Here is a 12352-nt window from a genome sequence, read left to right as displayed (position 1 = left end):
CTCTCCTGCCCCAGTAAACAAGGTTGTCTCGCCCTAACCAGACTGCCAGGTGGAGGCAAGACAAGCACTGAGCAGGCAGGCTCAGCGACTTCTCTTGAAGCTGGGAGAGCATGCAGGGCTGTGGAGGCAGCTGTTTAGAGATCTGAGGTATCTCCAGGGACCACCAGGGAAGGGAGACACCAATGTGGCCAACCCCCTGCAGCCACACCCCAAAAGCACAGGCTGCCCCTCAGGCTGCTGGGTACATGCTACCTGGTGACGCCATCCTTGATGTGGTAGAGCAGACACTCAGACATCAGAGGATCTTCATTCAGGTTCACCAGGTGGGGAGTCTAAGACGGGAGAGAAATGTGGTCAGGGGGAGCCAGCCACGGCTGCTATGGAAAGGAAGAAACAGAGTGGTGGGAGGAGACACTCCTCCAGGCCTGGCACTGCCAGCTGCACCCCCTCACTCTGGAGAGCTCTCCTGCCCTCTGTGTTCCTCCCATCGTCATCCTTCCACCCTGAGGATCACATTGGTTCTTTGGTTCCCACCTCTCACACCAGCTGCCTTCAGGACAGCCTGATCCACCCTCTCCTCACACAAGGGGCCTACAAAAATTGCCCTACCCATCCAGCTGTGTCCAGGTCAGCAACCCTTCCCAAGGCCTGTCTCTTCAGAGCACCTCGACCCCAGACTCCCTGACCAGAAGTCCTGGACCCCCCTGCATTCCCTTCTTCTTCCCTATATTCCTCTGTCTCAGGTCCCATCATTTCTTTCCTCAAAATGTACCTTGCAGCTTCTGGAGAGTTGGGGGAGACTGAGTGAGCAGACTGGTGCTCCCCACCTTTCATCAACCTTGAATTTCCTACACACATGAATTACTTTCACAATTTAAAAATGAAAAGTGGCGCTTCAACTTAAAAGCAAATGGAACAAACATGTTTCTTGAAGCGGACTCCCTGACTCTTCCCCAGTGACTACCTCTCCCTGGACTGCTTCACCTCAAGCCCGCGTCCCTGCAGCGCCTGCCTGGGGCTGTCCTTGCCTGAGCCCCTCAGCGAAGTCCATCCTGAGTGACTGTCATGCTGCTTTGTGCTGAAAACCCAGCCCATTCCCTTCTCCCAAAGCACCTTCTCCTGACTTGTTTCTGTTACAACAGCCCTGCCCTTGCTAGGCAGTACTCTGGGTGGCACACAGGCCTTGCTGCCTCTGTACCCGTTCATGCCACTGCTGCCACACCTGAGGAAGCCTCCCTTCCTGCCAGCTGCTGCCCCCTCACACACCTGTCCATCCCTGGGCACCACCCTGTCCCAGGCCCACCTGCCTTCCTGCCACCCCTCAGGTCTCCCAGCTTCCTGCCCACACCTCGCTATGGCCATGTCTTTGCGTCTCTGCTGAGAGCTCTCCAGCTGGAACCCCAGGCCCGCAGGACTTGAGCCTGCTTTTTCCCCTGGCATCCCTGGGCCTCCTCCATGTCCCGGCTCTAGTCCACCTGTGCAAGCCCCCCTCCCAGGCGTCTCTCTCAGGCTCTGGACTTCCACTCAGCGGACCCCTGAGTACTCACTCCAAAGCAGGCCTCCCTGACCGCCAGTGTCCCCAACAACAGCCCCACTCCCACCCTGCCCCCACCTGCCAAAATCATTCACTTCCTTCACGTTCCTCCCAGTCTGTCTGAAATGTACCTTCCTCCAGGAAGTTTTCCTGAGCCTTCCATCAGAACACAAGACCCCTGCCTCTGCTGCAGAAGGACTGACTGTGGCCTCTCCACCTCACCCTGGTGGAGCACTAGGCGGGGTACAGAGATGAGTCAAGCCCAGGCACTGCTGTCCAGTCAGGAAATCAGAGTCAGCTAGGGGAGGTGAGGCTTGGCATGGAAACACCATTACGAGTGGGAAACAAGTGGGAAACGGATGCCTCATGGGGGAGTTTCTGATCGTCTCATGCTCTTGCTTAAGTCCATTTGTTCATTCATTTGTTCCCAGGGGGTTGAGCGCCTCTGTGTTCTGGGAGGGACTCACATGCAAAGAGGAACAAAGTGAAGAACTGTGGGATTTCAAGGGGACCAGGACGACTTAACGGAAGGGCAATGCGGGAGCTAGCCTTGGAGGACGAGGAGGGCGTGGACATGCACAAGGAAGAGCGCTCCAGGAGAAAGCAGCCTGGACAGAAGCACGGAGGCAGAAAGCACAGGGTACAGAAGGGAAACAGCACGGAGTCAAACTTCTGTTTCTCTGGGAGCCACCTGAACACTCAAGAGCCCAAAGCTGTGTCCCCCACGGGTGTCTGTGTATCCTGTGCATCCGCTCTTCGCCCAAGTGCTCCAACGATCACTCCTGTGACACTTCTCCTGAGGGACACCCATGTCCTTCCCTACACTGCAGTGTCAGGCCTGCTCTGGGACTGGCAAACACTGATGGGCTCCAGAAGCGGAAAGCAATCTGTCCCTGGGGAGAGGGAACACGATTTGGGGCAGTGCTTTTCAACTTTTTCTTCAGCCCTATAACTCTTGGTTCAAAATGAAACCTTCTCTAGAAGCCAAGGACATCAAGCAGATAAGCAAGAAGCCGCTCAGGCCCAGGGTGGGGGTGGGAGCCCCTGGGTCTGGTCCTGCCCCTCTCCTCAGCCCCTGAGAAGGAAACTCAGAACCAGGTTTGAATACCACTGATTTAAGCAATCATTAGCCCCGGTGAGGGGGGTCTTACCAAGAGGAGACTCCCTCCAAGACAAACTGTAGTTTTTTCCTCTAGGACCCAACCATTCCCTGTTGGAGCTATCCACACCAAACCCATTTCCCCCATGAGTCTAACAGTTCTCTCTTCTGGCTTCAGATCACATGGCTTTCAAACATGAGAATAGTTCTTTTTTTTTTTTTTGAGATGGAGACTCGCTCTGTCACCCAGGCTGGAGTACAGTGGCGCGATCTTGGCTCATTGCAAGCTCCGCCTCCCGGGTTCACGCCATTCTCCTGCCTCAGCTTCCCCAGTAGCTGGGACTACAGGCGCCTGCCACCACGCCCGGCTAATTTTTTTTCCTTTTTTTGTATTTTTAGTAGAGATGGGGTTTCACCGTGTTAGTCAGGGTGGTCTCGATCTCCCGACCTTGTGATCTGCCCATCTCGGCCTCCCAAAGTGTTGGGATTACAGGCGTGAGCCACTGCGCCACATGGGCTTTCAAACACGAGAATAGTTTGTCACCGTCTTGAGAAAAATGTAAAAGTGAACTACCCTAAGACAACTTCTCACCAATCACACTGGCAAAGAGAAAAGTCTTATTAAGCCGGAATGTGGAAAAGGGTGAGGGGAAATGGGCTGTCTTGTATGTTACCCTTGGGAGTATAAATTGGTATGCTTATAATCTTCAGAGGGCATTTTGGCAATATAGATTAAAATTTTACATGGCTACTATTTGATTCAAAATCTACACTTCTAGGAATCTGCTCTACAGATAACACATTTGTAAGACTATGCATTGTAGCCTTTTTTGTGGTATCAAGGAATGGAAAACATGCTGAATGTCCATCAGTGGGAAGCTGGTTAAATACATTATCCTACATCTACACAACAGAATACCCTGACACCAGGGAAAAAAATAAAGGAACCTTTAAAATAAGGTATACAGGCCAAGCGCAGTAGCTCACATATGTAATCCCAGCACTTTGGGAGGTCAAGGCCGGCGCATCATTTGAGGCCAGGAGTTTGAGAACAGCCTGGCCAACATGGCAAAACCCCGTCTCTACCAAAATACAAAAATTAGCCTGGCGTGGTGGCGGGTGCCCGTAATCCCGGCTACTCGGGAGGCTGAGGCATGAGAATCACTTGAACCTGGGAGGCAGGGTTTGCACTGAGCCAAGATTGGGCCACTGCACTCCAGCCTGGGTGACTCTGTCTCAAAAATAAATAAATAAACAAACAAATAAAATGTAAAATAAGCTATGCAACTACAAGTATTAGAGAGGCCGTGAATGTGTGCAAACGTGCATAGTTCTACATAACACATGCCTGTACACGTATTATAACATCCCCTAGACAGCATCTCTAGGAGAACTTTTTTTTTTTTTTGAGACGGAGTCTCGCTCTGTCACCCAGGCTGGAGTGCAGTAGCGCGATCTCTGCTCACTGCAACCTCTACCTCCCGGGTTCATGCCATGCTCCTGTCTCAGCCTCCCTAGTAGCTGGGACTACAGGCGCCCACCACCATGCCTGGCTAATTTTTTTTGTCTTTAGTAGAGACGGGTTTCACCATATTAGCCAGGATGGTCTCGATCTCCTGACCTCATGGTCCCCCTGCCTCGGCCTCCCAAAGAGCTGGGATTACAAGTGCGAGCCACCGCACCCAGCCCAAAGAGAATATATTAATCACTCATAATGGGCCGGGCACAGTGGCTTATACCTGTAATCCCAAGACTTTGGGACTCCAAAGTGGGTGGACCACAAGGACAGAAGTTCAAGACCACTCTGGCCAATATAGTGAAACCTCATCTCTAATAAAAATACAAAAAATTAGCTGGGTGTGGTGGTGTGCGCCTGTAATCCCAGCTACTCAGGAGGCTGAGGCGGGAGAATCGCATGAACCCGGGAGGCAGAGCTTGCAGTGAGCCAAGATCATGCCGTTGCACTCCAGCCCGGGTGACAGTGTGAGACTCCGTCTCAAAAAAAAAAAAGAACTCATAATGAATGCTGCCTCTGAGAGGGGAACTTAAGGGTGGGAAGGATGGAGAGTTACTTTTTTCTTTTCTATAACAAAATGCTGTAAACGGAGAGACTTTTCACTGTACACACCTTTTAGAACTATTAGAATGTTCTCTCTGGTGTGTATTACCTTTATAAGAACAATTAAAAACAAAATAAGAACCTCCTTCTTTGGTCTCCAGGCTTTGGCAGGTGGCATCTCTGCAAGCTCTCCAAGGAACAAACCTTCACCCCACCAGTCTCCCACTCCTTTCTGCTTTTTCTCCATCCTTGCGACCATGGTGGAAATGGCCCAACTCCAGGTATACAAAGGTGGATGGAAGCCATGCTGAGAGCATCTGTAGCCCCTCTCTCCACCTAGATGTGGCTGCGTCCCAGAAGAGTCTGGCTCCTTCAGAAGGACCCCAAAGCCCAGGGTACCCAGCCCCAGACAAGACCCCGGACAAGCAGCCTGGCCTGCCGCCCACAGCTCTCTCACTCCCTCACTGTGGCTTGAGCCAGGCAAGGCAAAACCCCTCTCCTCTTTTCAGAACAGGGGTTCAGTGATCCCTGCTTGCTTAGTCCCCCAGATGGACCTGACTTTACAAAACAGAGAAGAGCCTTGTTCTGAGAACCCATCACCTCTTCCAGGCAGCCCCCAGTGACCCTATCAGGCCCAGAGCACAGTGTATCTGATTTAGGGCCTGATCCTCTGCTGCTTCACACCATGGTCCAACGGGCTAGGCTGGTTCCCTGGTGGAACTGGAAGTTCATGCTCTGCTCAAACTGGCCTCTGCACCATCCCTTCATTGGTATGCACCAGTACAGCGGAGTGGCTGTCTATAGCCAGTGTCCTTTCTGACTGGTCAGTCCCTCTGCCGAATGGTTATTAATATTTTGAGTATCATTCCTGCCTCCACCTGAGCCTGACCTCTCCTGCCCTGTTCCTTCCTTCCTTTCAGCAAAGATTTATTAGGCACCTAAAACCTGGCGGCAGGCACGCGTCGGGCACTGGCATGTCCCACTCACCCCAACACGTACCCCAGGCTGTTCAACCTCATGTCGGCCCTACTCCTCCATACCCCCCAAGTCCTGTCCATCTTTCAGGTTCCACTTTCCAAACCACCTTCTCCAGGAAACCAGTTGCAGCATAGCTCCAAGTCACATGGGTGCCTCCATCTATAACCAACCCCTCACTGCACTGGCAACCACTGTCTTACATCGCAGTGCTTATGCCTCCTCTATTCCTTTAGTCTAGTCTTCCCAAGTTATCCTTTTGAAAATAGATTCCTTTAGTTATCTTTTTAAGCATGCACAGAATACAAACCTCAAATGATACAAAAGCATGCACAGTGCCTCAGTCTCTATCCTAACCAACCTCTGACTTCCCAGGTCCTCTCCCTCTCCTGAGGCTGACTGTCAAGTGGCTGGAGGGAGAAGGCAGGGATGACTAGACAACAGAGAGGTGGTGGCAGGGTGGGGACAGAAATGGAGGGACAAGCCAGGGAACTCAAAGGGAGCGATCAGGGACAGCATTCACCACCCTGCACCTGCTGCCTCTTTTCTAAGCATCCAGAGGCTCTCTAGGCCTCCTCGCCCGATTCCTCACTCACCTTCTTTGGAGAGAAGACGCCCACAGTTCCCCCGTCCTCCCGGACGGCCACCCCCATCTCAGCCAGCAATGCTTCTCTGTGGGCAGAGGAGAGGCAAATGTCAGTCTTACCTTCACTGCCTGTGACCTCCTTCCCTGTGGGACCTGACCTCCCCGCAGCCTCCAACTCCTCCCAGGACCCCAGCAGTCAGGCCTCACACCTCTCCATCCTCAAGGCTTCTGTCTTGCGTAGCTTCTCCTCCCACGTCTCGTTCAGCTCAGCTATTATCTTCTCTGTCTCCTGGGAGTATAAGGGTGGGTAGGTTTCAGGATGGTCTGGGTCAAGCAGACCCAGGGTAGGGACAATCTGCCCTGGGGCCATGCTACTCCTAGAATTCCTTCTTTCTCAAGCTTGACTTTGGAGAAGTAAACTCCCAGGAACGCCCAGACCCCCAGCCCTTGCCAGCTCCAGCTTCCCACCTGTAGCCTCTCCATGGCTTCCTCAGGCCCAATCTGGGGCTCTGTGTTGGGGGAGAATGACAGCTCCAGCTCCCCATTATGTGTGGTGGGTGATGAGGGTGAAACTGGAGCCGGGGGGGATGACACAGCTGGCAGGGCGCTTCCGACACTCCCTTCCTCTGCCTTCAGGCCTGGGAGGGAGATAGGGGAAAAAGAATGAGGCTAAGGAAAGAAGGAGCTGATGAGAGACATCCAGGAGACCAAGAGCTTCACAGAAGACAATTCTGTAAGGACTACAGAAGACCGCTGGTCAGCCTCCTACCAGGCGGGGAGCCCTCCTACTGCAGCCATGACAAACGGGCACCCAGTCTCTCTGCATGAACTCCAGGGGTGGAGAGCTTGTTACTGAAGAAGGCGGCCAGTCCTTTCCACTATTACATGACTTGCACCATCAGAAAACTTTTAGGTGGGGCCAGGTGTGGTGGCTCACACTTGTAATCCTAGCACTTTGGGAGGCCAAGATGGGTGGATCACCTGAGGTCAGGAGTTTGAGACCAGCCTGGCCAACATGGTGAAACCCCGTCGCTACTAAAATACAAAAATTAGTCTGGTGTGGTGATGGGCACCTATAATTCCAGCTATCTGGGAGGCTGGGGGAGGAGAATCACTTAAACCCAGGAAGCGGAGGTTGCAGTGAGCTGAGACCACATCGTTGCATTACAGACGGGGTTTCAACATTTGGTCAGGCTGGTCACGAACTCTGACCTCAGGTGATCTGCCTGATCTGGCCTCCCCAAATGCTGGGATTACAGGCATGAGCCACCATGCTAGGCCAAAACCCCCATCTCTACTAAAAACACAAAAATTAGCCAGGTGTGGTGGTGGGCGCCTGTAATCCCAGCTATTCAGGAGGCTGAGGCAGGAGAATCACTTGAACCCAGGAGGCGGAGGTTGAAGTGAGCCAAGACTGAGCCACTGCATTCCAGCCTGGCGACAGAGCAAGACTCCGTCTCAAAAAATAAATTAATTAATTAAAAAGAAATTCTTGGCTGTGTTGAGCTGAAACTGGCCCCACGTCATGTGTGCTGGTGTTTCTAGTTCTGCCCTCTGGGATAAAAAAGTCTTACTGCTTTCTCTTCTGCAAGACAATCCCTCAAATGTTGGAAGGCAAACATCCTAGTTACCTTCTCCTTCACTTCCCAAGAACGCTCATATTCTCCGCACTGTGCCCTCAGCACCCTAACCATCTTCAATGCGATGATCTCAAGGCTGAATGCAGGGCCCATTCCTGACCCAGTCAACATGGATTACACACCCTCTGACTTGGACACTGTTTCCATCAGCGAGGCTGAGAATGACATGCCAGAAAGCAGTCCACTGCGAACTGCTAAGCTATGGTCCACCTGGACTCTGGTGTTTTACAAGAACTTCTGTCAAGAAAGTTACAGTAGCCTAGCCTCTTCTCAACAATGTACTGTTTGACCCATAAGTCCAGATTGCCATTTTTTCCTATAACGGTCATTAGTTCCAGGAGCCTGACAGGTCCCTCTGGATCCTGACTCTCCCCGAGAGTATCAGTCCCTCCCTGTAACATGTGAAGACATACATCCCCTCTCCACATCTGTGTCCACGTCACTGAGCACATGGAGGGTTTCATAGTGTGTGGTCCCTCCCTGGCTCCAGGACTGGGCAAAGGCAAGGGAGGAGGGATGGGGTGGGCCAAGGGGCATCCCTGAGCTGCCCCTCCCTGGACACTCGACCTTCCAGAGCAGAGGCTGACAGTCCCTGAGCCATCAGTAGTTCCCGCAGCCGGGCTACTTCCTCCTGCAGCTCTCTGATCAGCCGGGCATTCGGGTCCTCGTTGATGATGGCATTGCAGCGGATTTGCTTGGTGCGGTCAGCATACCTGGGTGAGAGAAGAGAAGGGTCAGTGAGGCCTGGGTGCATGGGACCCTTGGTCTGCTGTTTCTCCTTCCCTCTCTCCCAGGTCTCAAGATATTGTGGCAGGGCTCGGGCATCTCCCCCATCTCGTCTCACGAGCAGGGTCCTGAGCAGCTTGCTGAACTCCTGGCACTTTTCCTATGCTGCCCCATCCCTGCTAGAGCCAGAAGCCACACCTGAGGGTGCTGAGAGTCTCCTCGTAATTGATGTCAGCAGGGCTCAGGGCTGCAATCATTGCTGTGCGTGAGTTCCCACCTGTGAATGGAGTGCAGGGAAAAGCTTTAGCTGAAGTAGGGGCTAAGAAAAGTCAGACCTGGGCCGGGCGCGGTGGCTCAAGCCTGTAATCCCAGCACTTTGGGAGGCAGAGATGGGCAGATCACGAGGTCAGGAGATCAAGACCATCCTGGCTAACCCAGTGAAACCCCCATCTCTACTAAAAAATACAAAAAAACTAGCCGGGTGAGGTGGCGGGCACCTGTAGTCTCAGCTACTCGGGAGGCTGAGGCAGGAGAATGGCGTAAACCCGGGAGGCGGAGCTTGCAGTGAGCTGAGATCCGGCCACTGCACTCCAGCCTGGGTGACAGAGCGAGACTCCGTCTCAAAAAAAAAAAAAAAAAAAAGAAAAGTCAGACCGGGTCATGGGGCTGGGGCCCACTGCCCAGGTGGGGGTCTTATAGGGTCACGTCCTGAGGTAGGGGAATCTAGTGGGGTGGAACTAACCATGACATGTGGTTGTGGTAGGGAATGAGGTCAGGGAGATAAATCTGCAGGACAGTCACAGAACCATGGAAGGGGGATGAAGTGAGCAGTGCAGCAGTGGGTGTGAGATCAGGGATTGGGGATCAGGGAGGGGTCATGAGTAGCCAGGTCAGTGAGGCCCTTGGCTTGGCAGGAGGGTATGGCCTTGTTCTCAGCATCAGGAAATCTTCGAAGGATGTTTCCTTTGAAGGACCAAGGGGAGAAGTGAGACAGTGGGATTTGGGACTCTCGGCACAGCAAGGGGATTTGTCAGATGTATCGAAGGAGTTTGTGGGATGTGCCAGGGTCAGCAGACAGAAAGGAAGAGGCCCTCACCCAAATTTTCCTTGAGCAGCCAGGTGAGCACAGAGTCCCTGTAGGGGATAAAATCCGACTTCCGCTTCTTTGATTGCTGGGGAATAAAAAGGTGGAGGAGATTAGGGTGGGTTACCCCCCTTTCCCAAGCCCCTTCTCTTTCCAACACCCAGGTCTCACCATATCTGCAAGGGCCGAGATCACCTTCCCTAGAGTAGTTAGGGACTTATTAATGTTGGCGCCCTCCTGGAAAAGGATAAGGAATGTGGGGGATAAGTGTGCTCTCCCAATCCGATCCATTTCCCCTTCCTACCTCCCCAGTGAGAGTCTCATGTTCCGACTGGAGACCTCCACATACAGCCCACAACACTGTGAAGCCCCTCACCTTCAGGCGCATGCCCCGGGCCCCTGAGGAGTCGGCTCGCTCACTCCCAGCAAGGTCCACCAAACTGATCTTACTGACCTGGGGTCAGAGGAAACAGGCAGGAGATAAGGTGCGGGTGGGGGATGGGGCAGGCAAATCAGGGAAGCACCCAGCAGGAATGTGGGCAGCTGGCAAGGGCTAGAGAGAGCCAGGAGGAGGCGAGGGAGGAGGCCGGGGGAAACAGAATACATGACAACAGTGAGACGGTGGTTACTCACTCAATTACAAATAGCTACAGGCCCACCGTAGGCACGGACAAGGGACACACAGGGGATCCAAGCCCTGTCCTGGGTCTCGTAAGAACAGCCGGGTGCGGTGGCTCACATCTGTAATCCCAGCACTTTGGGAGGTTGAGGCGGGTGGATCACCTGAGGTCAGGAGTTCAAGACTAGCCTGGCCAACACGGCGAAACCTTGTCTCTACTAAAAATACAAAAAAATTAGCCAGGCGTGGTGGCACACGCCTGTAATCCCAGGTACTCGGGAGGCTGAGGCAGGAGAATCGATTAAACCCAGGAGGTGGAGGGTGCGGTGAGCCGAGATCGCACCACAGCACCACTGCACTCCAACCTGGGCGACAGAGCAAGACCCTTAAAAAAAAAAAAAAGACAAGCAAACAGTAGAGGGGGACAGATTGATCTGATGGGAAAACGGGGTCGGGGTGGGGCAGGGTCATGGAAGGCCTGAGGAGGCACTCAACCCAGCATGGGCAAGGAGGGCCCAAGACCTTCTACCATGTCCCTGTCCCTGTTGCCAGGGGAGGTTGTGTCCAGTGCAGGGCCGGGGAGCAGTCTCACCTTCTCCGAGTCCAGCCCAGTGAGCTGGTCATGGCAGCGCTGTGTGAAGACGATGGTAAAGACGGCATGGGATCGGCTGCTGGTCTCATTCATGTTGGTGGCAGCCACAGTCCTTGGGGGCAAAGGAAGCAGTCACTGGATCCTGCCTCTCACCTTCCCAACCCTGGCCCCCTTGCCCTCTGCTCCATCAGCCTGCCTCACCGTGCTTTATTTCCACAGTCCATGAGGTCAGCAATGTCTGCATAGGAGGTCACAGCCAACTTGGACAGGTCCTGCACGTAGGGGCCCAGGATGGGATGCTCCCGGACCCGCAGAGAACCCCGACTCTTGGGGTTCAAGAGGTCGCGTACCCGCTCACAGTAGATCTCCATATAGCTCACCTGAGTGGGAGAAGCAAATGAGAAGTAACAAAACTAGCAACAACAATGACAACGAAACTTAATCTGACTCCACTGGACATGATCCAGGTGACTGCAGCTAATACACAGTGCAAAGCATTCTGCAGATGCTAGCTCAGCAACCTGTCCAACAGGCCAGGAGGTGCGTCCGATCATTAGCATCTCCCAGATGAACGTACAAAGCTGAAGGACAGAATCACTGCCCCAAAGTCACAGTTTATAACCAGCAGAGCCAGGATTAGATCCCTGGCTGTCTGATTTCAGCAATGGCCCTCAGCAGTCTGGACCGCTCTCAGCCCCGCCACCAGGACCCGGGCTTACCTCCACAGAGTAGGATAGCTGAGCACTCTGGTTCTCACTAACTCGAGAGAAGAGATCCTCACAGAGCTGGAGGGGGACACAGGGAAATACAGAGAAGCTCCTAGTTTAGGGCACACCTAAAGTATCCAGCCACAGGCCAGGCCCAGTCCCAAGTGACCCCATTTAACCCTTGCTGCAGCCCTGAGGGTGGGGTTATTCCCATTTCACAGATGGGAAAACAACCTCAGAGAGGTTCCCACTTGCCCAAGAACACAGGCTAGCGTTCAGCCACCCAGGGCGCAAACCCCAGGCATCCTGACTCCCACACCTGTGTGCCAGGTTGCTATGCTGGACAGTCAGGGACAATTATGGTTAACTCTGTTATCGCAACTGGCGTTTCTACAGTTAACATTCTGCGATGGTACACAAGCCTGCAGGAGAACCATCCTCACAGATTATTATGAAACTAAGTAAAACAGTAATAAGTGGCAACACTGGCGCTCAAACCCAAGACTCACTGATGCCAAAACCTTGCTCTTCTCACTAAGGCTCGTTGCCTCTGATAGGGACAAAGACCCTCCCACCCCAAAGGGTTGTCCAGCTTGAGTCAACCTCTATCTCCCATCACCAGTGGCCTCAGAGCCAGGTCTCTGTTCCACAATCCTCAGACCCCGGTCCTTCCTTCCTCAGGGGGCAGCTAAAGATGTTCCTGCCCTGGCTGCCCCACCAGGTCCTAGGTG

The 12352-nt window shown here is 53.3% G+C and overlaps 1 protein-coding gene across 1 annotated transcript in view; it reads right to left on the bottom strand.

Moving 5' to 3' along the window:
* The window catches only part of KIF1C (kinesin family member 1C), a 29890-nt gene that overhangs the window by 14178 nt on the left and 3360 nt on the right, over nt 1–12352 (bottom strand). The window contains exons 6-17 of the mRNA XM_037987409.2: nt 11634–11699; nt 11116–11294; nt 10915–11026; nt 10080–10157; nt 9875–9940; nt 9716–9791; nt 8818–8896; nt 8461–8606; nt 6722–6891; nt 6463–6542; nt 6264–6339; nt 253–332 (exon numbers count right to left, since the gene is read on the bottom strand). Coding sequence (XP_037843337.1) covers nt 253–332; nt 6264–6339; nt 6463–6542; nt 6722–6891; nt 8461–8606; nt 8818–8896; nt 9716–9791; nt 9875–9940; nt 10080–10157; nt 10915–11026; nt 11116–11294; nt 11634–11699 — 1208 coding nt within the window. The remainder of the gene's footprint in view (nt 1–252; nt 333–6263; nt 6340–6462; nt 6543–6721; nt 6892–8460; nt 8607–8817; nt 8897–9715; nt 9792–9874; nt 9941–10079; nt 10158–10914; nt 11027–11115; nt 11295–11633; nt 11700–12352) is intronic.

This window comes from Chlorocebus sabaeus, chromosome 16 (assembly GCF_047675955.1).
Source record: "Chlorocebus sabaeus isolate Y175 chromosome 16, mChlSab1.0.hap1, whole genome shotgun sequence".
Lineage (NCBI taxonomy): Eukaryota > Metazoa > Chordata > Mammalia > Primates > Cercopithecidae > Chlorocebus > Chlorocebus sabaeus.
This window is presented reverse-complemented; position numbering and strand designations above follow the sequence as displayed.